General features: G+C 36.9%; 1 protein-coding gene across 1 annotated transcript in view; it reads left to right on the top strand.

Moving 5' to 3' along the window:
- The window catches only part of LOC115064680 (leucine-rich repeat and IQ domain-containing protein 1-like), a 155,215-nt gene that overhangs the window by 29,408 nt on the left and 97,854 nt on the right, over positions 1-27,953 (top strand). Inside the window, exons 6-8 of the mRNA XM_029542030.1 lie at positions 3,585-4,022; positions 12,725-12,926; positions 19,654-19,773. Coding sequence (XP_029397890.1) covers positions 3,585-4,022; positions 12,725-12,926; positions 19,654-19,773 — 760 coding nt within the window. The remainder of the gene's footprint in view (positions 1-3,584; positions 4,023-12,724; positions 12,927-19,653; positions 19,774-27,953) is intronic.

Below are 27,953 nucleotides of genomic sequence, written 5' to 3' on the forward strand. Positions count from 1 at the left end.
CCCCCCACTTTCTCCTCTATAAGTTTCAGAGTCTCTGGTTTTATGTAGATTTCCTTGATCAATTTGCATTCTTCTACATGATAACCACCAGTTAAGCCAGCACCATTTGTTGAAAATGCTGTTGTTTTTCCACTAGATTGTTTTAGCTCCTTTGTCGAAGATCAAGTGACCATGGGTATGTGGGTTCATTTCTGGGTCTTTAATTCTATCCCATTCATCTACCCATCTGTCACTGTACCAGTACCATGCAGTTTTTTGTTTTGTTTTGTTTTTAAATCACAATTGCTCTGAAGTACAGCTTGAGGTCGGGCATGGTGATTCCCCCAGAGGTTCTTTTATTATTGATAATAGTTTTTGCTATCCTAGGTTTTTTTTTATTCCAGATGAATTTGCAAATTGCCCTTTCTAACTCTATGAAGAATTGAGTTGTAATTTTGATGGGGATTGCATTGAATCTGTNNATTGCTTTTGGTAGGATAGCCATTTTTACTATATTAATCCTGCTAATCCATGAGTGTGGGAGATCTTTCAATCTTCTAAGATCTTCTTAGATTTCTTTCTTCAGAGACTAGAAGTTCTTTCACTTCCTTAGTTAGAGTGACACCAAGGTATTTTATATTATTTGTGACTATTGTGGAGGGTGTTGTTTCCCTAATTTCTTTCTCAACCTTTAACAATAATTTTTAAACAATATCTTTCAAAGACTGAGTATCCTCTAAGAATTTATTGTTACAAGGGAATAAAGTAAGTTTGAAAGCATGTGATGTGCCTACCATGTGCCATATTACATGTTATATTTACATATTACTGTACCATATCATCACAGTGGAGAAAGCCTATAAGTGTTTCTACATGCACTGAGGACAGAAGCTGGGAGGTATTATAATCCGATATTGAAAACCAATTACTTTTTTTTCCTGACCTTGAATTATTTTTCTTTCCATTAATTAATTATTTTTTTTTAGTCTACATCCTGATCATTGCCCCTAGCCCTGTCTCTCCCTTATACATGACCCCTCCCTTCTCCACAGTATAGGTGGGCCCCCGCTGGTGGATTCCCCAACCCTGGCATATCATGTCTCTGAAGGGGTAGGTGGAGCCTCTCCCACTGAGGCCAGATAAAGCAGCCCAGTTAGAGGAATGGGTTCTACAGAGACACAACAGCTTTAGGAACAACTCCCACTCTATTTTTGGGTCAGGGGGACATCGAATTCTTAATGCATTACAAATAGATGAATTATAATGATCTTTCCATAACAGAATTTAAAATTTTTAACTGGCCTAGAAAATACATGAGCATTAGTATTTTTGAATAATGTTGATTGTTTCACATATAGTTCCCATATAAAGAGAAAAATAAGATGATCTACCTAATATTTCAGGTAATTACTAAGCTATTTCTTCTTCCATTCTTATTTTATGATTATAATATAATTACATCATTTTTCATTTCTTTTCCTTACTCCAAGCCTTCCAATGCACCTCCTTGAATGGGAAAGGTCTAGAGTCTGACTCCATCATGTTCTCAGAAATATTTGTTGAATAATTATAACAAATATAATTGTTAGTCAAGAGAGAAAGACACAAAGACCTCTTTTAAATGCATTGACTCCTTTTTATTTAATATTTATTACAATGGTGTGTGTGTGTGTGTGTGTGTGTGTCTTACTAGCAATAGCATGAGCACATAAGATGTATACACATGTGCATATACACGCATGCACATGTGTAGGGAGCTATGAGAAATCGCCATTACAGGATGGCGTTGGCCTTTGTTGTTCATAACTATAAACAATTAATGTGCACAAGTGCAAGAGTAAATTCACACCAAGTCACGACCCATCCCGGGGTGTACTTTTGAAATTATGAGCAAGCAGCCAATCAGGTGCAGGTATGCCACATTAAGACATATATAAGCTGCACCATTTCTGGGGCTCGGGGTCTTCCTCACGATGAAGCAATAAAGCTTTGCCACAGAAGAATCCAGTTGTCCGAGTGTGTTCTGCTGGCGAGATACAGCTCGGGACCCTACTTTCTGCCTTAGGGGATTCCTTTTTAATTTTGCTTCTGCTTTCAATTATAGGTCCATGTGTGTTAAAGCAAGTCTTGGTAAAAAATATATAGTATCTAATTCTAAGATTAGAACTTTCAAAAAAGAAATGGGGGGATGTAGAGCCCTAATTTTAAAACTTCCCCAAAACCTGTTCCCTAGATCATTAGGAATGTGGCTAGTAAAGAGCCTTTGTTCTTTTAGGGCAGCTGAAGATCTTCTGTTCCTCCACCTGACAGCTAGCTAGGCAATTATCTCAGTTGCCCCAGCCAGGCACCCATCTTCCTATGTTTGAGACTGAAAAGAAAAATTCAAAGGCTCAAGGCCGAACACTGCAAAAAGACATAGTCCAGACTTTACGGAGCCCACCCAGCCACTAGGACTAACAAAGGCCAACGCCATCCTGTAATGGCGATTTCTCACAGCTCCCTACACACATGTGCACACATGCATACACACACACACAGAAACACACACCTAAGTACATAATGCAACTTACTCAGTCTGTGTATTGTCATTGTGTTTATGTTTTCAGGATTGATCATTTCTAAGGGATAGACACCTGGTATGGTCAGTTTGCTATGAGAGTGTCTAAGAACCTAAGTCATATCTCAATTGTCACTATTTACATTATCAAACATATTTCTCTAACATCAGCTCATTTTCCATTAGAAATTTTTGTGAATATTTGGGTAATCATATGAAAATTTTCATATCTGTAAATAATTTTTATGTAATGAGAGATAGTAAATCAAATTATTATTATATTTTATCTATATCCATAAAATAGTCTTCAAATAGTGAACTTACTTATTTACTTTTTTATTCTGGGGTAGGGATAGAATAGAGTACCTTGTACACAATAGACCAGTGTAAAGTGAGCTGCATCCTCGTAAGTAAGCAGGAATAATGGAGGATAAAAGCATGACTAAGAATGAGGGTCGGGCGGGTCAAATCCTCTGCATTTGTTCAGGCTTTCAAATGACTAGATGAAACATTGATAAATTACATAGGAATAAAACCCAAAATATAGAAAAAGGACCATTTTTACTTGTTATCTTTGCTGTGGATAACAGTTGTCCATGGAAAAACAGAAATAAAAACTTTCCCAAAATATATCTTTGACCATCCAATTCAAATATTCTGTGTAACAAGAGTCAGTGTACAAAGTACTTCTAGTTCATGAATAACTTCTCCAACTTTATACAGTCATTATTTCTCATGTTTATGATAGCAAAACCTTTGATTTATTTTTTTCATTTTCAACAAAAATACAATAAATCATAATGAACCTAAAATTTTCAGACATTTTATCTTGATTGACACAGATCATAATAAACCACTGTTTTGAGTTTTGCTCAAAATAATTTTAAATGGTATATAGATTATTAAAAATAAATTATAATGAAAAATATTCCCAATTTTAAGTTCTTCTTTGGCCACATATTACATTTTATTTTTAAAATCTACCCAAGTTTCTGTGTTTGTGTGTATCCCTGTACTTATTCAATGTTCCTATTTTTTATTTGTTCAGGGACATTCTCACTCTGCATGCTGCAGACAGACTCTCACAGTACTATAAAGACTTAATGAAACTCAGTCATGAATGCAGACTTGCACATGAACAAGGGGATATAAATACCACCGAGGGGTCTGCAGCAGAAACCAACAAAAACCATCCAGACTTTTCAAACACTGACAGCACACTGCAAAACAAGGCCCTCCATGCTCAGACTAACAGTTGTGAGGCAGATTCACCAGCTACTTCTGCAAACCTGTTGGACACTGTCTCCAGACCTTCTACATCAAACTGTGAAGAACTGAAAGGAAGAAATCAGGAAAAGCTTATGGCACAGAAGAGTGAACATAGTATGATCAGTAGACTCTCCAACAGCAGAGCATCATTCATAGAAATGAAGATGGCAGATTCTCCAATGAGTAATCATCACAATACTGAACAAAGTACACCAGTGTAAGACCCTTTTCCTTAATAGATGTTATATCTACTGTTTGTATGTGTGTGCTGAGTACATGTATGTCATGCACACATGTGAATGTGGATGCTCATGCCAACGGAGGACACTGGGTGTCATGTCCTATCACTGTCTTGTTCTCTAGTGACAATGTCTTTCACTGAGCTTATAGCTCTGGTGGCAGTAGGCAAACACAGGTCATCTGTCCTCCTGTCATGATATACTACAGCACTGGAATTACAGGTGCCATATGGCTATACCTGGCTCTTCATGTGGTTGCTTACGAATATAGCTCCCAGGTTTTCTCAGCAAGTGCTATTTTCCATTGACAGCTCCCCAGAAAGAGAACCATGATTACTGTTCTTAATAACTGATCATAGTTAGTGGTAAAACCTAGTAACTAGATAATTTAAATCTATATTATTTTTATATTGATTCCCTTAACTACTTTTCATAATATGCACAAAAAACTTATCATAGTAGAAATTAATTTGATTAAATTTAGGCAGGTTTAATTTGTTCTCTAGGATTATTAATTTTGAATGAATATGAAACTTTCTCTGCTTCCAAACTTCTAAATACATAAAATTATTTTAATACAATTTAAAATATATCCTAAAATAATTTATTCCAAATAATCAAATTGTTTCATCCTCTGAAATATGTCTTTATAAGTTCCACTGACCTAGTAAACATGTAATATGTATGTATGTGAGATTTTTGCATGTATATGCCATAGATTTCTCTATCTTAACAGCTCTGGAAGGTAATTAATCACATCAGATCCCTAGTAAACAATGCATTCCTTAAAGTCTCCTGGAGTTCTGTAACTGTTGAGCCAGTAACGACGGCTTTGGCTCTGGCCGTCAACTTCATGGTTTTCTGTACTTTTAGCCTTAATGTCAGATCAGCAACATTCAGCTTCTCCTGGAAGGATTGGTGTTAAACAGATCAGAGCCAATAGCATGGGGACTATTTTGCTTTTCCTATCTTTATTCCAGTAGATGTCTCTGGAAACAGTGATTTTTTTTTTCTGGAAGATATGTTTGCTTGATACATTCAGATGTACAGAAGATGGTTATTTCCTACTGCAAAAATATTTAAAAATACTTTGATAACTTTTGAGAATTTTATCCTGCTCTTCCCAGATGCTGATCCTCCTTCTAGCCCCCACTCCAACTTTGTATCTTCTTGGTTTATTGTTGTTTTGCATATTTATCTTCACTCCAAACACTCCAGATGTTGTTTATGCAGACTTTAAAATGATCTGTACTTAGATCGTCTTGACAGATGATAAGGACAACAGTAAAATGATCTTAACATGTATTAATGAAGACAAGAAAATAGAGATATACCAAAGACCTAAAAGGGAACAACAATAACAGCTACCACAGGAGCAACAACAAAGAAAATAAAAAGACATCAAAGCTTGCTGCATTTGGCTTCAGGAGCTCCAGCCCACTTTACATCCCTGTCCTAAGGGAGATTCTCACATACTAAGCTGAAGATGGCTTTTTACTTCATGATTTTTCACTCAGTAAAACAAATCTGATGACAATCTCAACAATCCTGCGATTCCATGTTGAGAAAAACCTACAGTCAGCCTTTTTCCTTCTTTTAATATGGTGAAGAGTGATTCTTATGTCAGTTTCACTCAGGGAAATTCCTTGTACTCTTTTGCTTCCCTGGGGGAATGGAGAAGAATAAAATAATCACAGTATCAATTCCTATAGGAAAAATTCATAGTTGCCTTCAGTATATCTGTAAACATATATAAGATAATGGGCTAACAGTTTAATTTTTTTATTGGATATTTTATTCATTTACATTTTAAATATTATTCCATTTCCTGGTTTCCCCTCCACAATCCCAATTCCATCCCCCTCCCTCTGCTTCTGTGAGAGTACTCCCCAACCCACCCACTCACTCCAGCCTCCCATCTCTGGCATTCACCTACAGGGGGCATCAAACCACAGGACCAAGGGCCTCTCCTCCCAGTGATGCCTAACAAGGCCGTCCTCTGCTACAGCTGGTGCCCTGTGTCACTCCATATGTACTCTGGCTGGTGGTTTAGTCTCTGGGAGCTCTGGGGGAGTCTGGTTGGTTGATATAGTTGTTCTTCCTATGGGGCTGCAAACCCCTTCAACTCATTTAGTCCTTTCTCTAACTCCTCCATTGGGGACCCTGTGCTCAGTCCAATGGTTGATTGCGAGCATTGGCCTCTGTATTTGTCAGGCTCTGACAGAGCCTCTCAGGAGACAACTGTGTCAGGCTCCTGTCAGCAAGCACTTCTTGGCTTCTTGACATCAACAATAGTGTCTGGGTTTAGTGTCCTCATATGGGATGGATACCCAAATGGGGCAGTCTCTGGATGGCCTTTCGTTCAGTCTCTTTTCCACACTTTGTCTCTATATTTTCTATAGACAGGAGAAATTCTGGGTTGAAAATTTGGAGATGAGTGGTTAGCCCCATCCCTGAACCTGGGACCTTGCCTAACCTCTGGATATGGTCTCTACAGGATCTCCCTCCCCTTTGTTGGGCATTTCAGCTAATCTTATCCCCATTGGGTCCGGTGAGACTCTTGCTTTCCTGCCATCTGGCACTTGGGAGTGGCTCACCCCCAGTTCCCCATTCCCCCCATTGCTACATACCTCTATTCAATTTTCTGACCCTCTGTATATCACCTGTCTCCTAGCATACCTGATCCTGTCCCCCTTTTTCCTCCTCCTGCTCATTTCTTCCTCCCAAATCCCTTCTACCCTCTATCTCCCCTGAGTATTTTGTTCCCCCTTCTAAGAAGGACTGAAGCACCCACACTTTGGTCTTCCTTCTTGCGCTAAATATGGTCTGTGAATCGTAGCTTGGGTATTGTGAGCTTTTGAGCTAATATCTACTTATTAGTGAGTACATACCATGTGTGTTCTTTTGTGACTGGGTTACCTCACTCGGGATGATATTTTCTAGTTCTATCCATTTGCCTAAGAATGTCTTATGTATTTTCTAAAAGGCCTTTCAGCTTTTACTGCTCATACTTCACATTTTTTCAGTGTTGGACATTGAGTCCAAGACCTTGTACATATTAGGCAAGCATTCTATCACTGAGCTACATCCTAACCATTAGTTTAAAAAAATACTTTAAATTTACATACAACGAATTAGAATTTACTCTGGCATTTTCAGACATAAACTGGTTTTGTTTCCTTCTTCTCATGGTTCTGTCACCTCTTTTAGCCTCTTATCTTCTTTCTTTTCTTTCTTTTATTAATCATTTTATTCATTTATATTTCAAATAATATCCCCTCTTCCTGATTCCCCCTCCACAAACCCCTCATCCCATCCCCTATCCCCTTTGCCTCTAAGAGGGTGTTCCTCCACCCACTCACCCACTCCTGCCTCAAGGTACTGTAGAGTGCTAGCTAGCATCCTCCTACACTGGGGCATCGAGCCTCCCCTCCCATTGATGTCAGAAAAGGCCATCCTCTGCTACATATGTATCTAGAGTCTGGCTCCCTCCATGTTTACTCTTTGGTTGGCAGTTTAGACCTTGTGAGCTCTAGGTGGTCCGGTTAGTTAATATTGTTCTTTCTATGAGATTGCAGTCCCCTTACAGTCTTGTAGATTGCTCCTACAGTCATTCCCTTAGCTCTTTGATTGGGGTCGCCATGCTCAGTCTGCTGGTTGGCTGTGAATGTCTGCATCTGTATTAGCCAGGTGCTGGTAGAACCTCTCAGAGGACAGCTAATCCTGGCTCCTGTCAGCACGCACTTCTTGGCATCAGCAATAGTGTCGGAGTTTTTTGTTTGCAGATGGGATGGATCCCTAGGTGGGGTAGTCTCTGGATGGCCTTTTCTTCAGTCTCTGCTCCATTTTTTGTCCCTGCATTTCCTTTAGACAGGAACAGTTCTGGGTTAAAAATTTTGAGATGAGTCCAGTCCATTTTCAAGTCAAATCTTATGTTATCCTCCTCCCCAACCTCAACATGTTGCATTTTCATTCATGGATTCATGGTCACATTCATTCCCCTATGCATACATGTATATAAACACTAAAACTGGGATCCTAATACAAGAGAAAACATGCCATGTATAGTTCTAAGGTATAGTTATCTTAATATAATAATTATTTATTCATCTGTTTTCCTATAAGTCTTATCATCCCATTTTTCTATATGTTCAAATAAAATTCTGTTGCATGTATAACCATATTTTACTATCTATTCACATACTGTTGGGTATCTGGGCTAACTCTATTTCTTTTTTATTGTGACAGAGGTTCTCTTACCTATCGCAGGTAGGCCTTTTACCCAGAAACTTCCTATTCCAGTCTCCCAAATTCTCAGATTACAGTAATGCACACTCATACCAGGCTTATTTTCCTTATTATGTCTATTATATTGTATCATATTCTTTTGAGATATCCTCATTTAATTTCATTCAAAAGATGAATGAATGAAGAAAGAGTTGCATAAATGTGATTTAAATCCTTAGCACTTTTTATGAACTTTGGTTTATTCTACAAGGTAAAAATGATTTTCCGAAATTCCAGTAATTTCCTGAATATTAAAACTATGTTGACTTGGTTACTTTTCTATTGCTGTGAAGAGACACCATGATCAAGGCAGCTTATGAAAGAGAGCATTGAGTGGGCAACTTGCTTAAGGTTTCATAGGGAGAGTCCCTGACTGTCATGATGGGCAGCATGGTGGCAGGCAGGCAGGCATGGCAATGGAGTAGTAGCAAAGAGCTTATGTCTTGTCAGAAAGTTGACATTAGAGAGGATGGTTTGGCCTAGTGTGGGATTTGGAACCTCAAACCCCAGTTCTCATGACACAACTTCTTCAGCAAGGCTGCACCTCTTAATGCCTCCTAAAACTGTGTCCTTAAATAAAGACCTAATATTTGAATACATTAGCTTATTAGGGTCCTTCTCATGGAAACTACTACATACTTGTGATTTATATTTGACCAGAAGTTTTAGCCACTAACTTCAATCTTATAGCCATGGCAAAAACAGATTAGAGAATTATGCTGGCTGTAAGTAAAATGGTGGTGACAAAGGGGATGGTGATAATGATGATGATAGTGATGAAGGTGTTGGTGGTGATGGTGATGAAGGTGATGTGGTGGTGGTGATGATTATTATGATTATCGTAATCATGATGGAAAAGTAAAGCACCAATAGAAAATAATTTCTTTATGCATCTTAATTCCCTTCAAATATATTTTGATAAAAAAACATGGTTGTATCTGAGAGACTCTATTACTTAATGCCATTTTTTTGTAGATGAGTATCATAAGGAAAGAGAAATTTACATTTATTTTAACAATTGTGCTAATTTCTCTTTCTATTATTGAATTACCATGAGAAAAGCAACTTAAAGGAAGTGTTTATTAGGGACTTAGAGTTCCAGAGTGATAAGAGTCCATCATCACCTCAGTGGGGAAATGTAACATCATACAGACATGGTGTCTAAAGCATCAAGCTTAGAACTCCATCGTAAAGCACAGGTAGGAAGCCAAGAAAGCAAACTGGGAAAACCTCAAAACTTGCCCCCAGTGGTTTCTTCCTGTAAGACCATACTTCCTAACTAAACAGCACCACCAATTAGGGACCAAACATTCAAAACTCTAAGACTTGGAACATCCCATTTTAATCACCACATTCTGTTCCCTGGCACCAGTAATCTCATAGCTATCTCATACTATAAAACGCATTCATTCCAACTTCAAAAGTCGCCATATTCTTTTAGTCCCAACACTGTTTAAACATCCAAAGTCCCTTTGGAGACCAAAATCTCCTAATTTTAGCTTCTTGTAAGATTAAACAGCAAATTGCATACTCCCAACATAAAATGGCATAGGATAGACATTACCATTCCAAAAGGCATTCCAAAGAGGGCATACTAAAGACATATTGGACCAAAGCAAGAATAAAATCCAGCAGGGCATACTTCTACAACCCCATCTCTAATGTCAAAGCACTCCATGTCTCCTCCATCCCACCCTTGCTGGCAGCAACCCAAATATCTCTCTTGGACTGGTACTCTCATTATGTGAAGCTTCCTTGGCATATATGCCATGGCTCCATCATCTACCAGTATATCCACTGCAACCAAAACTTCACTTTCACAACTTCAGAAATAGCTTCTGGAGGCCTCCACACATGACTGCCCTGCCATGCACTTCACCTCATTCAGCTCTTTAAAATGGCAGAAAATTCCATGATTCCATAATTTGTATATCTTTCATGACTCTAAAGCCAGCATTATGTGAGAAACCATTATATGTTTGAAGTATGTAATTTTACTTATTTATTTATTTATTTATTTATTTCACAGTGATTTACAATTATGAGATTGCCTTAAGTCTCAGAAGAGACTTTGGTCTTTTAACTAGTATTGAGATCGAAAAATTATTAGGACTTTGTCATCACACTAAATACATTTTTCATCACAATATAGCCAAGATCCTGAGAAGCAAGAGGGGTGGAATATGTTGGTTTGGATATGACACCCTTATATCAGACATTTGAATACTGGGTTCTTAGTTCGCAGTGCCCATTAGTTGCTTTTGGAGGTAGGTTGGACAGGTTGGGAAAAATCTTTGGCCCCTTGAATGATTTTGCAGAAGCTTTTGTTTGTTGTTTATTTCTTGGAGCAGAAAATTCCTTGGGAATTTTGCTTTTGGACTTTAGAAGCTCGGCTGGGTGGCTTTGCCCTTTGGATACCCTCCCCTTTGTGCCAAAGCCAATCAAGCCCCTCTGGATCTCCTGACTTCTCTCAGTACCAGCCTTGGCCTCAATATTGTCCTTTTTTTTTTTCTCTTCAAACTGTATATTTCTTTCTGCCCTCTTGATCTTTTTCATTGTAGATCTGAATTATAGTGATTCCTAGTAACTACAAGGCAGGATCAATATTAAATTCTTTTACAATTTCCTCTGCCAAGGAATTTAGACCATTACTTTTTAGATGAAGCCTCAGGAAGATGCTTAGGACAAGGACAAAAAGCAGTGACAGTTTTTGCCAAAATATAACCACAATATTTTGTAATCCAGTTGCTAATATTGTTCTCCTCCGAAGCTCATCGGCCTGGGTGCCCAAGCTCCTTCGACATGGCCCATTAATTTCTGTTTACAGCATTCAAACACTATTCTAGTTCGAAGTCCCAAAGTTATCTGGATTCCATCAAAATCCACTTGCTTATCTTCCTCATGAAGTAGCCCACTTCCCAGTACCAACTTCTGTAGTAGAAATAATTTTCTATTGTTGTGAGAATACACTATAATCAAGGGGTTTATTTGACGGTAATGGCACCAAAGAGGTAAGAGTCCATCATCATTAGATCAAGACAACAGGGTACCAGGTAGTCATGATGTCTTGAACTGAAAGCTGGGAGTGTGCACCTAAAATCTGGAGACTTAGTATTTACGTGCTCAACTATGGGGAGCATATCATTCATTCCAGCCAAACAAGCAAAAAGTTATTGCAAATTCTGCCAAGGAAATGTTAAGGAGTGGATTTGCTCTTCGTATTCCTTTTAAATCAAACACAGAAATCCTACAAGAAGTTAAGATAGAATTGCTATCACTTTCATTATACCTTGTACCTTGTTAAAATTTCTACAATAAGCTGTGAGAAAGGAAACTAATTCCAAATCAGGAAAGAAATTTAGTGTCTAAAATTTGCAAATAGCCATGGGCTAGGACACGTTAGAACGTCCTAGTGGGCGTATACATGAGCAGTGCATTTTCAAGTGTCCAAGAAGTGCAGTGGAGCTGGTAAAACACCTCCTAGGGTCTTTCCTCTTGCTGTGAAGACAGAAGAATGTCATTTTCTCTTCCTTCCTAAGGCAACCCATGGTGACAAGCACCTAACCCTTCTTTGCCAAGCCCATATTGGTTTCTATACTTTGGGAACCCTTCTTCTTTACCATCCCTTCCCACTCTGGAACAGTGCCCCCATTATGTAGAAAAATTTCTGTAATGTTTTTCATCTTAAAAGCTATTAAAAAAAATTTAAAACTTTCTGAAGCTAATCCCTCTCTGAACTTTTGGCTCATTCTCTCTTTCAGATTGGATATCCCTACTGCTTTACATTTATGACTATCTTTAAACAAAAAAAGGAATTTTGTTTTTAAATAAGATTTTAAATAAGGTTGTTTATATTTACGTAGAGGCCACAAAGACCTCTTTTTTATGTATGGTTTTAGATTTTTACAAGAGTTGTGTATTCATATAATTTTCACTACCTCTCTCCCTTTGTAAATCTTCCTGTGTCTCCTTTACCCAGTATCAAATTTATAAATTTGTAACTATATGTGTGTGTGTGTGAGTGTGTGTGTGTGTGTGTGTAAATACAGCCTGATGATGTTCCTATGTATCTAGGACTTACAATATGTGATTAGATAGCCTATCAAGGGCTCACTTCTGGATAATACTAATGTACCCTCTTTCCTCAGGAATTTATTATCTGCAGGTTTTCATTTAGAGGTGGGTCCTTGCAAGATTATTTTCACCTGTAATGGCGTTCCAAGTGTTGCTAGCATGTTGGTGGTCTCGTATAAACACCAATATTGCTGAGATTCCCTGATTGTAGTTTCCCTGTCATATATAGAACACCATATTTTCAGCATCTTATCAAGACCTCTTATTTATCTTCTGGGTATTCATGTATACTAAAATAGTTTCCTCTTTCTGTTTTTAGCAAGGCAGCTATGGTAATCCAAGCACAGTGGCGTAGTTACATTGCACACAGACCAATTAATTGCTCTGAAAAAATGCATCCTACCACAACAGAACCCCTGAAAGATCTCTTCATCAATAACCAGACTACTTCCAATGAAGAAAGAAGAAAAACTAATATGAATATCGAGGAACAGAGGGAAAAGGCTGCTCTTCATATTCAGGTTAATTCAAACTTTTGATTGCAGAGTTAGTCATAAAAATGTATTTCTCAATTTTTGCTCAGTCATTTTGTATTTTTATAAGCAACAGTGTTTTAAAGTTAATTGAGTTTATTTCACACTTGCTTGGATTAACAGGCTGCAACCTAGGTAACAAGGGGTGTGGTTCTGCTGACTATCAAGACTGTAAATAATAGTCCTTCAATCTGAAATACTGTGACCTTTAGTGTTGTTGAAGCTAACTCATACAATGGTCTTTAAACTTCTCATTGTACTAAATCCTTTACTTCTTTGATTTGATTTATTTCAAGATATTTCATGAGGTTATTAGAAAATGGATTGCTTCCTGCTTTGTTTCTCAGTATGTTTGTAGTTGATATAAAGGAAATTTACTATTTTTTTAGACCTTTCCATTTATTTTTATCTGCTTTTAGTTTCTTTTAATTGAGAATTTAATATGTGCGTATAACAAATTTTGATCAAATCCATCCCGCATTTCATCTTTCCATGTCCCTGTTCACCACTTTTCTGTCTCTAATTTATGTTCTCTTTTTAATTATCCACTCAGTCCACTTAGTACTTTTCTTATAGCTAATAATAATTTTCAGCAAAGTAGAAGAATACAAAACTAACCAGAAAGCAGTAGCCTAAGTTGATTGTCTCTGTCCTTGAGTCGATGTCATATACATAGGTTAAACAATTCATACATCAATAAATGACAAGGACTTGATTGTGAGTGATCTTGTTGATGTGTTCTTGAATTTAGTGTGCAAGTATTTTATTGATAATTTTTACATTTATATTAATAATTAATTAGAGAGATTTGACTATCATTTTGTTGTTGATACATATTTGGTTTTGGTATTTGGAGTGATAAAAAGAACTCTTCATAGAAAGAATTTGGAAATGCTCCTTCCTTTTTAATTATGGAATAACTTGAGGAGTACTGATGTGAGTTCTTCGAAGGTCTGGAAGAATTCTATACTGAATCCATCTGGCCTTGAACAATTTTTAAATGGGAGATTTTAAATTACTGTCCCCAAGCACTACAATCTCAATCTAATATATTTCTCAAATCATCTAAGATTTTAGTGAAAGCTAGTAATTTGACCAAATTGATAGCTATGCTAGAAATGTATTTGAAAAGTGTAACAAAATGTAAAGTTCTTCAAATGCCTGCTTTAAAGCTTAGAAGTCAAGAAGTGAGAGTGAAAGGAGGAATTCTGGGAGTAGAAAGATAGATCCAGTGGACCCAGTGCCGAGAAAAATGGCAGAGAATAGGGGAAGGGTGACTCAATCAAAAGAAAACACTCATTAAAATGCCAGAGGGAAAAATACTACATTGTGTGCCCATTGGCAAAATAAATAAATAAATAAATAAATAAGCAAAGAAACATGTGAAATACTTGTCTTAGCACCATCAAGACCAGATTTCAAAATGAATTTTAACTTGATTACATTTTTATTTTATTTACTCAATGAAGCAGTTTGTTATGCTTGTACAATGTAGGTCACCATTAAAAACAAAAGCAACTAAAAAAATCAATCAATGCTCTTTTAACTTTACATGATCTCGAAGATTTATTTAATGTATACCAGTACCCTATCTGCATGTGCCAGAAGAGGGCATCAGATTCCATTTTACAGATGGTTGTGAGCCAACAATCATGCCATTGCTGGGAACTGAACTCACAACTTCTGGAAGAGAAGCCAGTGCTCTTAACTGCTGAGGCGTGTCTTCAGCTTCTTCATATGATCTTTTCTCTGCAAACTGACTGATTCAATCTGCTCTCTCTCTCTCTCTCTCTCTCTCTCTCTCTCTCTCTCTCTCTCTCTCTCTCTCTCTCTTTCTGCCTCTCCTGAATTGCTCTGCTTGACCTCACACTAATTCTAGCAATCTGTTCAAATCTTCTAGCCCTTTCTTATTTTTCTGGTTTCTTCTGTCTTTATCTGTGTGTAGCTTGTTCTCTCTGTGTAACCTGTCTTTGTACAGCTCTCCTAGTAAACCTATCTTCTCCTTCTTTTCTCTTCTCTGTACTGCACTTTCTTAAGTAGCTTCCCTTTCCTCTCCCTGTCAGAGTTCGTCAGATCCTATTCTGTCAAATAGTTTTCTGATTTGTCACTTTGTTTGACATGCAATTAGATATTGCTCTCAATCATCAGAGCATCCTTATGCAAACTAACTTTATCTTCATTGTTTGGAATTTAAAGTGTGTACTAAGGGCATGTTTGTATTCTAGCCAGAGAAATTAAAGAGTCATGCTAAGGGCTGAGCTGCAACACAACTAGAAACAGTATTTTTCAGTAAATATACAATCTCAGGGTTCATAGTGTGATCAATTATCCTTCAACATACGATCATTACTATGCAAAATTTGCATTTATTATTATATGTACAGTATGCAATTTAGTATATAGAAATCATGCATAATTTTATTTTTCTGTTAGTGTGTACATATAGGATGACCATGATCATCTGTCTTCCCACTGGAATGCAAACCTCCACTGGAGTTTTATAGTCACCAGTGGGTACAATATAACTGAAGGCAGTGCCACACCCCCTTCTCTGGATCTACCTATATAAAATAATTCACTAGTGAGGGGTATTGTTCCTTAACTTATTTCCCTGTCTTTGCTTGGCTTTTGGTTGGTCCCTTCACGTGCAGACCCAGTGAAGTCACAATAGTTGTTGAAACCTTGTGATTACAGTGGCACTAGATTGCCCAGAGGACATTTTTTCAGCCCCTTCTGTACTGAATCCAGGCTTTAATGGTCTTTCCACTTTCTTATGCATTATGCCTTGACCCTTGGAGGGGATAGCATACATAACTTAAGTATGTACACTCAATAATCACTCATTCTCAGCACCTTATGTATCTATCAGTCTCTACTTTCATTGCAGATCACTGGGAAGAGAGACTTCTCTGATTAAGTCTATGTACTATTTTCTATGGGTATAAACATATATACTAAAGTGGTTTCATGCAATGCCAATCTTACTGAACAACAGAATTAACTTGAAACTTGGTGTTAATTGTCAAAAATCCTAAGCTCAATTAGAAATCCTTAAGTTAGGTAAAAGACATATTAGCAAGAAGTAAAGAATTTAAAAAAAAGTTTAAAAATAAATGAGAATATAGTTCCTTTTGCACCCTCAGACATAAGACATGCTTATTCTGGAAATGAAGCATCTGAGAATGGAAACTGAAGGGAGTGTTATTGTTTGTATGTTGAGATAAACTAATGATTCTGGATTCAACCTCATTATGTTGCCAAAGCTAGCTTTAAATTCCTAATGTGCTTGCAGTAGACTTCCAGATATGGGGATACATGCAAATAAATACCATTACAATCATCTCAAGCTTACTTGTTCCTACTTCTAAGTTTATGTTGGGGGAGCTAAGTTGTATCTGTTACTGGAGAGATTTGTTAGAAACAACTTTCTTCCATTCAGAGAAAGGGGACAGGAAATGAAAGTGGTAGAAAAGACAGTGCTTGAGAGGAATGTCGCCAGGTTGAGGGGAAGAATTCAATGTCCACATCAAAATATGGATAATGGATATGTGTGGGCCTGTGTACCAGAGGCTCTCCACAGAGATCTCTGCCCCTCCCCTCCCCGCGTGCAAGACTTCTGGTGAAGAGAAGCAAGTATGGGCAGGGAGGGGATGTCTCTTCAGCCACTTCTGCTGATGCAGTTGGCTCTACCTCCATCTCTGCTGTGCCTTCCAGGTTACGGGGCTACTCCACTCTGTGCTGTCCTGCCTTGCACTGAGTCAGGTTGTGCTGGACCAGCAAGAACTAGTCAGTGAGGAGCTTCAGGTGGCGCTTCTGGGGAGCAGACCTCTTCCTAAGTGTTACAGCTCTAAGGACAGAAGGCTCAGACAACAGAATAGTTTTCACAGACCTCTAATCCTAATGGATAGGATTCTTATATACAGTTTTGGGGTGGGTCAGGGTCTGACAACAGGTACTTCTCATTTGCTTGGTCTGAGAGCTTTGGGGAAACCTTATTTGCATGTGGGGGGACTTGGTGCTGCTCCTACATGACGGATGGCCACATACCTCTCTGCTGGGGGGGCTATGGGAGGCTGTAGCTACATGATAGGAGCCAGGGACCCAGGAGGCATGGCTGAATACCTGTTGTCCCATGCAGGTGGAAGTCGCCACCCAGCGGGTCACCAGGGTTTCCAGACCTTTGCTTGACTGGGAACCAGGCTGTCTGTGCACAGCCCACCGCCCCACAGATGGCTAGAGGAGTTGAATAAGAAAGAACTGGTCTTTCTGACAGTGTAGCAGACCAGTCCTATTCAGACTCACAGGTTTTGGAGTAAAAATGAAAACAATGCAAGGCTGAAGTTTCTACCCTTCAAGAACTACTTATATACTCAGTAACTTATTCAACCATTAATCTCTGCCTTCCTGGCTGAATCAAGCTAGAAAACCTTCATTACCATCTGTCAGAGAAAACGGGAGTCATGATGAAGAAAAAAGAGGTTTAAGGACTTGATTTTTCCTTTGTTAAAAATCCCATAGCTACAGATACAGTAGTGACACTGTGAGAGACTGTACGTCCTGTGTCTGACTGGATCAACATTCTCAACGTTCTGCCCATGACTATATGTACTGACTGTTATTAATAATAGGTAGTTTAGCATAGCTTCTATTTGTCCGAAAAGTGCCAGGCATTGCAGGACTTTTCTATATGTTTGAATGTGTCCTGAAGAAATATTTGTCATTTTAGTTTTCATAGGTTAGCTATAGGATGACAATGCAGTGCACATCTGTACATTGAGTCTTTGTATATTCTCTTTCTATAATGAAATTGTCATAAATTGCTTTTCTGCCTCTGACTATTATTATACTATATCATTTTCAGCTTCTATGCATTTGCTTTATTTTGTCTGTTTTCAGTCCCTACCACTATTAGAATAGAAAGTCCATTAAAATAGGCTTGTTTGCATGCTTTAAGCTGTACCGTCTGTGCGTGGCACATGGGAGAGATTTCATAAAGTTCAAAATCAATGGTCTTTACTGTCCCAGACTTATATATGATGGACCACATGACAGAATACTGATCCTTTACACCACTGGTTCATCCAGTTATCTTAAAATTACTTTATTTTTTTTTGAAATTTATTCAACTCTATATATTCATCTCATCTATTTTTTCTCTTTTTCCTCCACCCTCTCAAAGTCGGAGAATAGCATGTGTTTACTTTATAGTCAAGAAAATGGAAAGCATCAGATATGTTTTGATTGGAGGTTGCTGCTGTAGAAAGGGATCCTGAACGGACCTAGTGTTGGAGTAAGCTGATTAGTTGGCAAAGCATAGGAAGCACTCTTCAGTGAGTCCTACATTGGGATAAAAGCAGGGAAGGTATCAGTCTACTGACAACTCTCAATGGTTCTTGACCAATTGCTTCGGTTTTGATTCAGCTTCCTGGATTTTTTTCTGAGAAGTATGTGGCTTGACTTCTGAGAGTGGTTCTTGCAGATATGGGTTATGTATATCCTTGGATACAGTCCAGTCACTGTGTATATTCTCAGGGTAGCAAAAATGACAACAATTTTAATGTTATAAAACTGCTCTAAAATACTTTCTGCTGTCAAATTCGTCTTTGGGGTGTGTTTTTTAGTCTACAATCAAATAAACCCATTAAAAATGACCTTAATAACTTGTAGAGTTGTACACCCAGTGTGAATCATATTTTCATTTTCTAATTGATTCTTGTTAGAACATATATATATATATATATATATATATATATATATATATATATACTTTAGTTTTTAATACTGTAGTTTTTAACATTGTGAATATGCACATAGTTCCAAACTCATATTTAAAAAACAAAGGTTGATTATTTAGAGAACTAAAGCTTTATCTTATTAGTTTTCAAGACAGGGCCTCATACTCACTGTTTAAACTAGACTTGACCTCAGGCCTCACCAAGATCCAGTCTTGACCTCCCAAATGCTGGAAAATTTGAGCTTATACTGATCTATCATTTAAAAGTTATATATAACTATTTTAGAAATTAATTTTATACTTTTGTATTTTTCTTAAATGTAAACAATTCACTTCAATATGTTCATGTACCTCCCCATTGGTTTTATACCTCATGTGTCCTAATGCACACTCTGCAGCTTTATATGAAAATCATCTATTCTTTGGAGCTTTACTGTACCTGGGACATAGGTTGGAGAGCTTCTCTATTCCAGGATTATTAATTTTTTTAGTTTTACTTGTTCCATTATTCTGTGCTGACTTAATTTTTTTCCCTGAAACTAATTTATTTTGGGCCATGATACCATCTCCCTAATGTGGTCATTTAAATACACTGGGGTTTTTCTAAATGAGCTTAGTCTTACTTTAAACACAACGATTTGAAAATGAGCAAATTTGACCTTTTAAAAATGTCTTTCTTCTTAGTTCAGAATGAGTCCTGGAGGGATTGTCAGATAATTGATTGGTTGACCTACATGTGCAGTAGAGGGAGGGTTAAGGATTCTTCTCTGCTTACCACGAAGGAAGTCTCGAGAGATTCAGACACACAAGGTTATTTAATTTATCTTGCAGTCATACGTGTCACATAAAGTTCAAAAAACATATTATTGAGCCATTAAACTAAGTTCTAAGATGTTTTATCTCCCTAATGGGATAACATAGAGAATCTGGTTTAGGGTTTGATCTGTAACCCTGCATAACATACTTCACATTTTTGTTCAGGCGGTTTGGAAGGGCTTTATTTTACGAAAGAAACTGGCGACCGCCCTAGAGGCTATCAAAGATGAAGAATCTGGAGAAGAATATGAAGAAATAGATTTAGAGGATTTTGAATTTGATGAGGTAAGTGCTACTGCATCAAACAAATATCGTTCTGGTAATACTTTTTCTAAAGTGTTTTATGCTAACTCCTTAGCTACTTGCTGCAGATGTTGTAGTTAACATCATCCTTGGAGACACCCTGGCCATTTTGTATATTCTGAGCCATGTTCAAAAGGTGGATAGCAATATTACAGGATAGGCACCACTGCTACTTTCTACTCTTTTCCTAATCTGCCCTCCTAGTTTGTACAGTCTATAAAGGGGCAATAGAATGGCTGCAGACATTTTGTCCTCTTGGATGAGATTCTCTGAAGGTTAGCCTTACTTATCCACATTGGAAACTTCAGGGAAAAAAGCATGATAGAACATTATCATGTATTTGACCTTATTCAAATTTGCACCTGTCCCAACTTTTAGTCTGAGTCTTAGTAAGCTTGGATTGCAGGTGGCAAATACTTGGCATCATTTCCTTCATCTCCTTTAAATAGAGCAATTCCTTAACTCTTTGTATTTTGTGATTATGATACTTTAAGTGACTATAAAACTTCCCACTTATTTGTGCTAGGAAAATATGAAGTGGAAAATTCCAGATATAGGTAAGCAATTTATCAGTTGTCCAAAATCCTGAGCAGGGTGATGGTGTCTCCAACCGTCAGACTCCACCCTGTCTGGAGTATGAGCTATCTGCTTTGCGGTTTGTGCTATATGTCTACAGCACATGTCATACCTGCTCACAAGCTACTTCATGCTGTTTTAATTATCAGGCCAAACCATACATAACTAGAATGATTGTATTCAAATTAGGCTTGTTTCGTAGTTGTAGTTGGAAGTGCAAAATTAATTGTACTGGTAATTTTATTATACCATCAAAGAATGTTTGACATGTTTTATTAAATATTGTTTTGAACCTCTTATAAATAATTAATAAATTAAACTTTATCACAGCTATGTGTTTATATATACAAGAAAACAATAAGTATAGGGCTTGATGATGACCTTGCTTTCACGTTCCCAGTGGTACATGGTAGGGTCTCTGATCTATGTCTACTCAATGGCCCCAACAGGTAATTGCAATTCCACGACTGCCTTTTAACATAGTGACACATTGGTGAGAATTAGTTATTTATCATTGGAAAAGGATTTTTCTAATGATTAATGTCCAGTTATTTTGAAAATAGGTTCATTGCTTTTCAAAGTATATTAATAGCTTATATGTAATATTCTAGTTTAGCTACCATTGTAAATTTCTCTCTGCTGGTCTTCAAAAATAATTTAGAGAAATTTTGAAGATATGAGTGAATCAGAACCTGTGTTCTCACTGAATCAAATATATTAATAATTAATTCAAAATGGAAAATACTACTTTCTTATGACTTGCATTTATGAGATACCAGGTTCAGCTCTATTACCATACTGCCAACATAAAGAGAAAAACTTTTTGAGTTGTCTACATTTGAAAGAAAGTATGAAGCTTTCTTTTATAGTCATCTGTGTAGTTTGGTTAAATTTGTTACTTGGTATTTGATTTATTTGTATGTTAAAGACATTTCTATAAGTTTTATTTATTTTCACACATTATTTTTTATTCAGATACTTTGATGAAATTACTTCCTAAATTAGTGGATAAATTATCCAAGTTTCTAAATACCTTATATGTATAACTATGTAATCTACAAACAGAAAAATCTTTCTTATTTTTTTATTTCTTATTCTTACACAGTTTAATTTTTCTTGCTTTATTATCTTGATTACTATGTTTATTAAATTTTGAATTGTAGTGATCACAACAAACATCTTTTATTCCATTTCTGGTTTCAATATCAAAACTTTTAACTTGTATTATCTAAGTAAACTGATTCCTATTTACCTTCTAGAAACATTGTATACATTAGGACTGTGTTACATCTCCTAATATTTATAGATTACAATGAAAGTGTTCATAAAGATTATGTGTTCTTCCACTTTTATCAAAATACATATCTTTATATTTATATATGTTTGACTTTAATGTATAAAATGTGTAAAATATAAAACTGCATTTCTTGAGCAAACCAAGTTAATTCTAGCATAGTTATGATTATATATAAGTAGTTTCACTTATAAAATTTCTTTAGGGTTTGTTTTAAATGTTTACCTTGTCAATTTTTTTGTTTGTTTTGTTTTGGTTTGGTGTGTAGGCTGTTTTGGTCTCATACATTGGTTTTGATATGATTCTTGTCTTTCTATTTTCACAAAAAATTTACTGTAGGTTTGGTAACTTCCATACATGTCTAGAGATATGTTCAATGTAAACATAAAAGGAATGGAATTGGGAAGATAGTCCAGTGATTCAGAGCCAAATGATGGTCTTCCAGACAATCCATATTGGATTCCCAGGACCACTAACCAGTGGCTTACAACCACAACCATTAAAACAGCTCCAAAGAATCTGTACTGACTTCCTCTGTTGGCCTGCAAGAGCATTCCAGTCATTGCACAAACCCAGATACATACAAATGCATATACATATTTAGAAATCAAGAAAAATTATGTGCATATTCTGCAAGCAAGTAAATTTCTACTATTTTTCAAGTCTCTCTCTCTCCCCTATCCTCTCTCCTCTCTCTCCTTTCCTCTCTCTCTCTCTCTCTCTCTCTCTCTCTCTCTCTCTCTCNCNCACACACACACACACACACACACACACATTTTTGTAGAGGGAATCTCTTTGTCATCTGCTCAGAATTTTACAGAGAAGGTGATATGTTAAGTATTAATCATATTGTATGGTAATGAACCGAATTTTCTTATAAGTTATATTTTTGCTTCTGCATATGTATATGTCATATGTGTATGCATGTTCATATGTGTAGGAATGAACATTGCATGCATGTGAAGGATCCAGGTTGACACCAGGTGCTTGCCTCAGTCACCTTTCCTTTATATTGAGTCTAGGCTTCTAGTAAAAGCCAGATATGACATTTTGTCTATTCTAGCTAATAGCTTGCTCCAGCGATTCCTGGTCTTCCCTTCCTGTGTGCTGAGATTGTAGACAAGCCATCAAGCTCAGCATTTAAATAAGCTCTGAGATTCTGAACACTGATCTTCATCCTTCAGTAGCAAGCACATTATTCCCCAAACTGTCACTCCAGCTTCCAAACTAAAATGCCGACCCTTTGACCAGCATCTCTTCTCCCCTCTCTGACTTCTTACAGACTGGGATCATTATTTTACTCTTCCTTTATGACTCACCTCATTTAGATTCCACATAGATGAGTACGATGGCAAGGGGTTCTTGTTTGTTTTGTTTTCACTCAGTGCCCTCCAGGTTCATCTGTCCTGTTGCATGTGAGTTTCTATCATTTCTAATGGATAAATGCCATCCAATTCTCTACATGGACAACACATTTCGTTTGTACACTTACTGTGGACATTTAAGTTGATTTCATATCCTAACTATTATGCCTAGTGCTGTAATAAACATGAGGCCCATGTATTTCTTTAACATGTTGATTTCATTTCGTTTGAATACATGCCAAGTAGAGAAATTGTTGGGACATTTAATCTATTTTTAGTTCAACTTTTAGTTTTACAGAGATTTTTATGATGTTTCCTAATATGGACTATAGTAATTTATGTTCCCTCCAATAATGTGAGAGAGCTCATTTTTCATCCATTGTTGTATGGTTTTCACCATATGCCTTTTTATTACTAGCCATCTCTTCTGCATGCAGGGCCACATCATTGTGTTTTTGATGCACATTTTCCTGAACATGATGATATTAAGCGTTTTCCCCAGAACCATGTTGGTCATTCGCAAGTATACTTTTGAAGAGCATCTGCTCAGACCATTTGTTTATTTTCTTTTAAAATCTAGCTACATGTTCACATGTGTAGGCTTAAAGTCTTGATTTAGTTTTTCAAGCGCTAAATACTGGTCTTCAGGTCTCATACATCCTAGATAAGTACTGTACACATATTCCTGGGGAATAATTCTGAATTTCTTTTACATCTTAGCTGTAAGCTCCTTACCTGATGTGTAGTTTGCAGATTGTTTTGTTTTGTTTTGTTTTGTTTTGTTTTACTTTTAGTTTAGTTTAGTTTTGGTTTTTTGAGACAGGATTTTTTCTGTGAACTTCTGGCTGTCCCGGAATTCACTCTGTAGACCAGGCTGACTACTAACCCCGAGATACACCTGCTTTGCCTCCTGCAGCTTGGGATGAGTACCATCACTACTTGGCTGCTGATAGTTTCTGTTGTGTGGATTTTCTTTGCTTTGGTGTTTTCTGAGTTGTAGAGAAAGATTTTGCTGACAGGACCCTGATATAGCTCACTTGTGTGAGTCTGTGCCAATGCCTGGCAAATACAGAAGTGGATGCTCACAGTCATCTATTGGATGGAACACAGGGCCCCTAATGAAGGAGCTAGAGAAAGTACCCAAGGAGCTAAAGGGGTCTTCAACCCTATAGGATGAGCAACGATATGAACTAACTAGTACCCCCCCACACACACCCTCAACAGCTGTGTCTCTAGCTGCATATGTAGCAGAGGATAGCCTAGTCAGTCGGCCATCAATGGGAGGAGAGGCCCTTGGTATTGCGAAGATCATGTGCCCCAGTACAGGGGAATGCCAGGGCCAGGAAGCAGGAGTGGGTGGGTTGGTAAGCAGGGGGGGAGGAGGGTATAGGGGGCTTTGGGGATAGCATTTGAAGTGTAAATGAAGAAAATATCTTTAAAAGGGAAGTATTTATTTCTATACAATCTTATTTGTCTATCTTTTCTTCTGTTGCCTGTGATTTTTGGTGTTGCATTTTTAAAAATTCACTGCCAATTTCAGTGTTAAAACATAGCCTTAGTTTTTATCTAGATGTTTATATTTGGCCTATCATGTATTTAACTAATAATATTTCCTACTTTATCTAATCATTTTGGCCCATTTATTAAACTTATAATTTAATTTATGCTATTACTCAATTAAAATGTACAGTTTGATTATTTTTATTATTAATTTTGTTTTTTGACAGTTTTATATAGGTATGTAATGGAATAATTTCTCCCCAAAAGCTCCTGTCACTAATATTACTGATACTAGCATGTTTAACATTTATGTGGATGCTGGGGTTCCAAAATCAAGCCCTCATAGCAAACACTGTGCCAACAGAGCCATTCCTCCAACTCTTTAGGAAAATACATAATATAAAGCAAATACTCATTAGGAAACCATTGCAGTCTTCCTTTGCTTTTCTTTACTTCCTTCCCATTGGCATTATTTTAAAATTGCTGTATAAATTCAGAGCATATAACCGAATAACCAGAAGGTTCCGTTATTTTTAACTTTTCTTAAAATTTCCTGTGTACAAGTATATGTCCCATCTGACTAAAATTTTATTCTTTTACTTATGTAAGTAATAGAAATAATTATATTTTGAACCAAATTCTGCACTTAAAAGATATATCACAATATAGGCATATGGAACCAATTCAAATTTATTCTCTTTTAAGCAGGAATTGCTGAATGCTTAAACCATAGTAGACACCATGCTTCATGTCAGGATAGCTACATGAAAGCCACATGACCACAAGTTCACAGCTTGCTAGAAATGTATTACAATATTTCTATTGTAGTTATCAAAGGGAAAAGTAAGTACAAAGCTAGCTTGACTAGTTACCTAGGAATATGTATCTTTTATATGTAGTTACTCATATGAATATGAGTGCAGTTCCTGAAATACATGGTATTCTAAGAAAAACTTCCACAATTCTTGTTCAGAACACTAATTACAACTATCTGCACTCATAATTCACTTTTTTTCCCATAAGGTTGCATGTAAAACACGTATGTTTCTTCCTGCTCTATTAGATACCCATGCCAGTCTACTATGATTTTAGGCCTTAAATGTCATGCTGTATAGAAATTGGTTAACCAAAGACACTTCTCACCATCAGCTATTTTTTTTGTTTTATTAAATACAGTTTAGCAAATTTATTAAGTGTCAAGAACTTTGAGGTATATGAAGTTTCTCACATATAATGTAACATATTATATTAGCATACTTTCTGGATGCTTGTGGAAGAATTCAGATTTCCAGACAAAAGTAAACTTTATTTCAGGCAGCAAGAATTTCGAGCATTTAACAATTTTCTCTGCATAGAACTTTGCTATGGGATAACTGAAGAGCACCCTCTGTCTAATCCTGACATGTAGAAGCCCATATTATTTTACACTCCAGATGATGGTTATTTTACCATATTGGACCACAAATAATTTGCTTTCCACCCCAAAGAAACAGCACCAGTATTAGGTAGTTTATTATGAACATCTAAAGCTACTATAAAATATTCAGAAATGAATAGTTGCCCAAGAATATCTATCCCTTAGTTCTACAACGGCAGATTTTCTCACAATGCACTCCAGTGGCCACTGAGTAGTCTGACTGACAGGGTTAGTAAAGAGTCCATGTAAATTGCCTCACAGTGTATTTAACTGAGGCCATTGTCATGAGCCTAGATTTTGTCCTGGAACATCCATCAGTAAGTTAATTGTCAGATGCTTTTACTGGTTTGGTCAATTCCCACGAGAGCATTTTTCTTGGAAAGGGAAAGTACACGCGCATTTGCAAAGCAGAGGTCATTGTTCTTTCTCCCCCTCCCCCTCTCCCAGGATCTAAGGTGTTGATTTCAAAAGCAATAGATTGTTTTCTTCAATTTACCTACCTGAATTCATTATATCCCATTTAAGTAGTCTTAAAAGGAAAGTACTATTCCTATGTTCTGTCATTTCTATAATAATGCAATGAATACTGCTATAGACAGAGCGACTATTGGATTTCTGCTCTAGGGAGAACTGCTATTGGGATATTGCTATAGAGAATATAATAGAGAGGACAGTACTAAAGTTAGTGCTGCTACTGGAGTTCTGCATAGAAACAGGTGCTGTAAAGAGTACTGCTATAGAGTGTGTCTATGGGAGTAGTGTTCTATAGAGTACTGCTGTCGGAGTATATAGCAGTAGCTATGGAAAGAACTTCTATAGAGAGAGCTACTTTAGGGTGAAAGTCTATATAGAGTTCTAGTATTGAGTACTGCTATTGGAGTACTGCTACAGGTAGAACTGTTATAGAGAGTACTACTGTTGGATAGCACTAGAGAGAGAACTGCCATAAAGGGTACTATTGTTATACTACTGCTGCTATAGTACTCCTGTTAGAGTACTGCTATAGAGGGGGGCAGGGAGCTAGACTTTCTTAGGACAGAAAAAAAAAAAGACATTCTTTTAAAGTGACAAGAAGGTAAGTGAATGCCAGATGGACAGCACCAGTTGTCTCCCAGTAGTCAGTAGCCAGTCGTAGCCAGTGGTCAGATGGCACCATGTTTTTTCTCAGTTTTCATCATTTCCTTTTCACATACCCTCTTCATTTTAACCATTTCCCTTACAATAGGACCACTAATTTCATGATAGCTGCTGTTTATCAACCTGTGACCTTTCCCCACATAAATATGCATTGCCACTTAGGAAAAAAAAAAAAGCTTAAAACTTTGAATCTCAATCTGGTCAGGAAATTTGCATTGAACTGCAGTTCTTTTCTTTGTTTTTAAAGGGCAGTCATCAGATATTTTAGCATCTGTCATGAAACAGAGAAACCATTCGGAATGTCAGTGAGGGTTTAGTAGGTTTCTGACATGGTTTAACAAGTAGTTAATATTATCAGCTTCAGTATGTTGCAAACAATTTCAGTATCTTATTTTCAGAGATATGAAGGCCAATGCCCTCTGTGTCACCTCTCTCATTTCAAACTCTGAAAACCATCAGTTGGTTCCTCTCATTGTCATTTCCCCAGAACCACAGCATCATTTCTTGGCTGACATTTTCTTATCTTTCTCAGATATGGGAAGAAGACCACTAAAGGTTCCAGGGAGAGTCCTCTCCCATGCCCTCTCCCTGTCCAATAATGCTTTATTTGGGAATATTTGAATAATTTGTTTGAAAAATAAAACTTGTATATTGACTGTGTACGACATAATACTTTAAAACATGTCTTTCTAATAGAATTGATAAATTAAGTTTATTGTCAAACTCAGTAATGAGTATATGTATTGTCATAAGAGTTTTTAAAATGCTATCAGATGTGTAATAGAGTGTTACTTGCTAGAATCACCACAGAATTCAGTAGAATTCTTGAACTTACTCTGCATTTCCAAATAGTAATTTTTAAACCAAATATAAC

Source organism: Mus pahari, chromosome 9, assembly GCF_900095145.1.
Source record: "Mus pahari chromosome 9, PAHARI_EIJ_v1.1, whole genome shotgun sequence".
NCBI classification, from domain to species: Eukaryota; Metazoa; Chordata; class Mammalia; order Rodentia; family Muridae; genus Mus; species Mus pahari.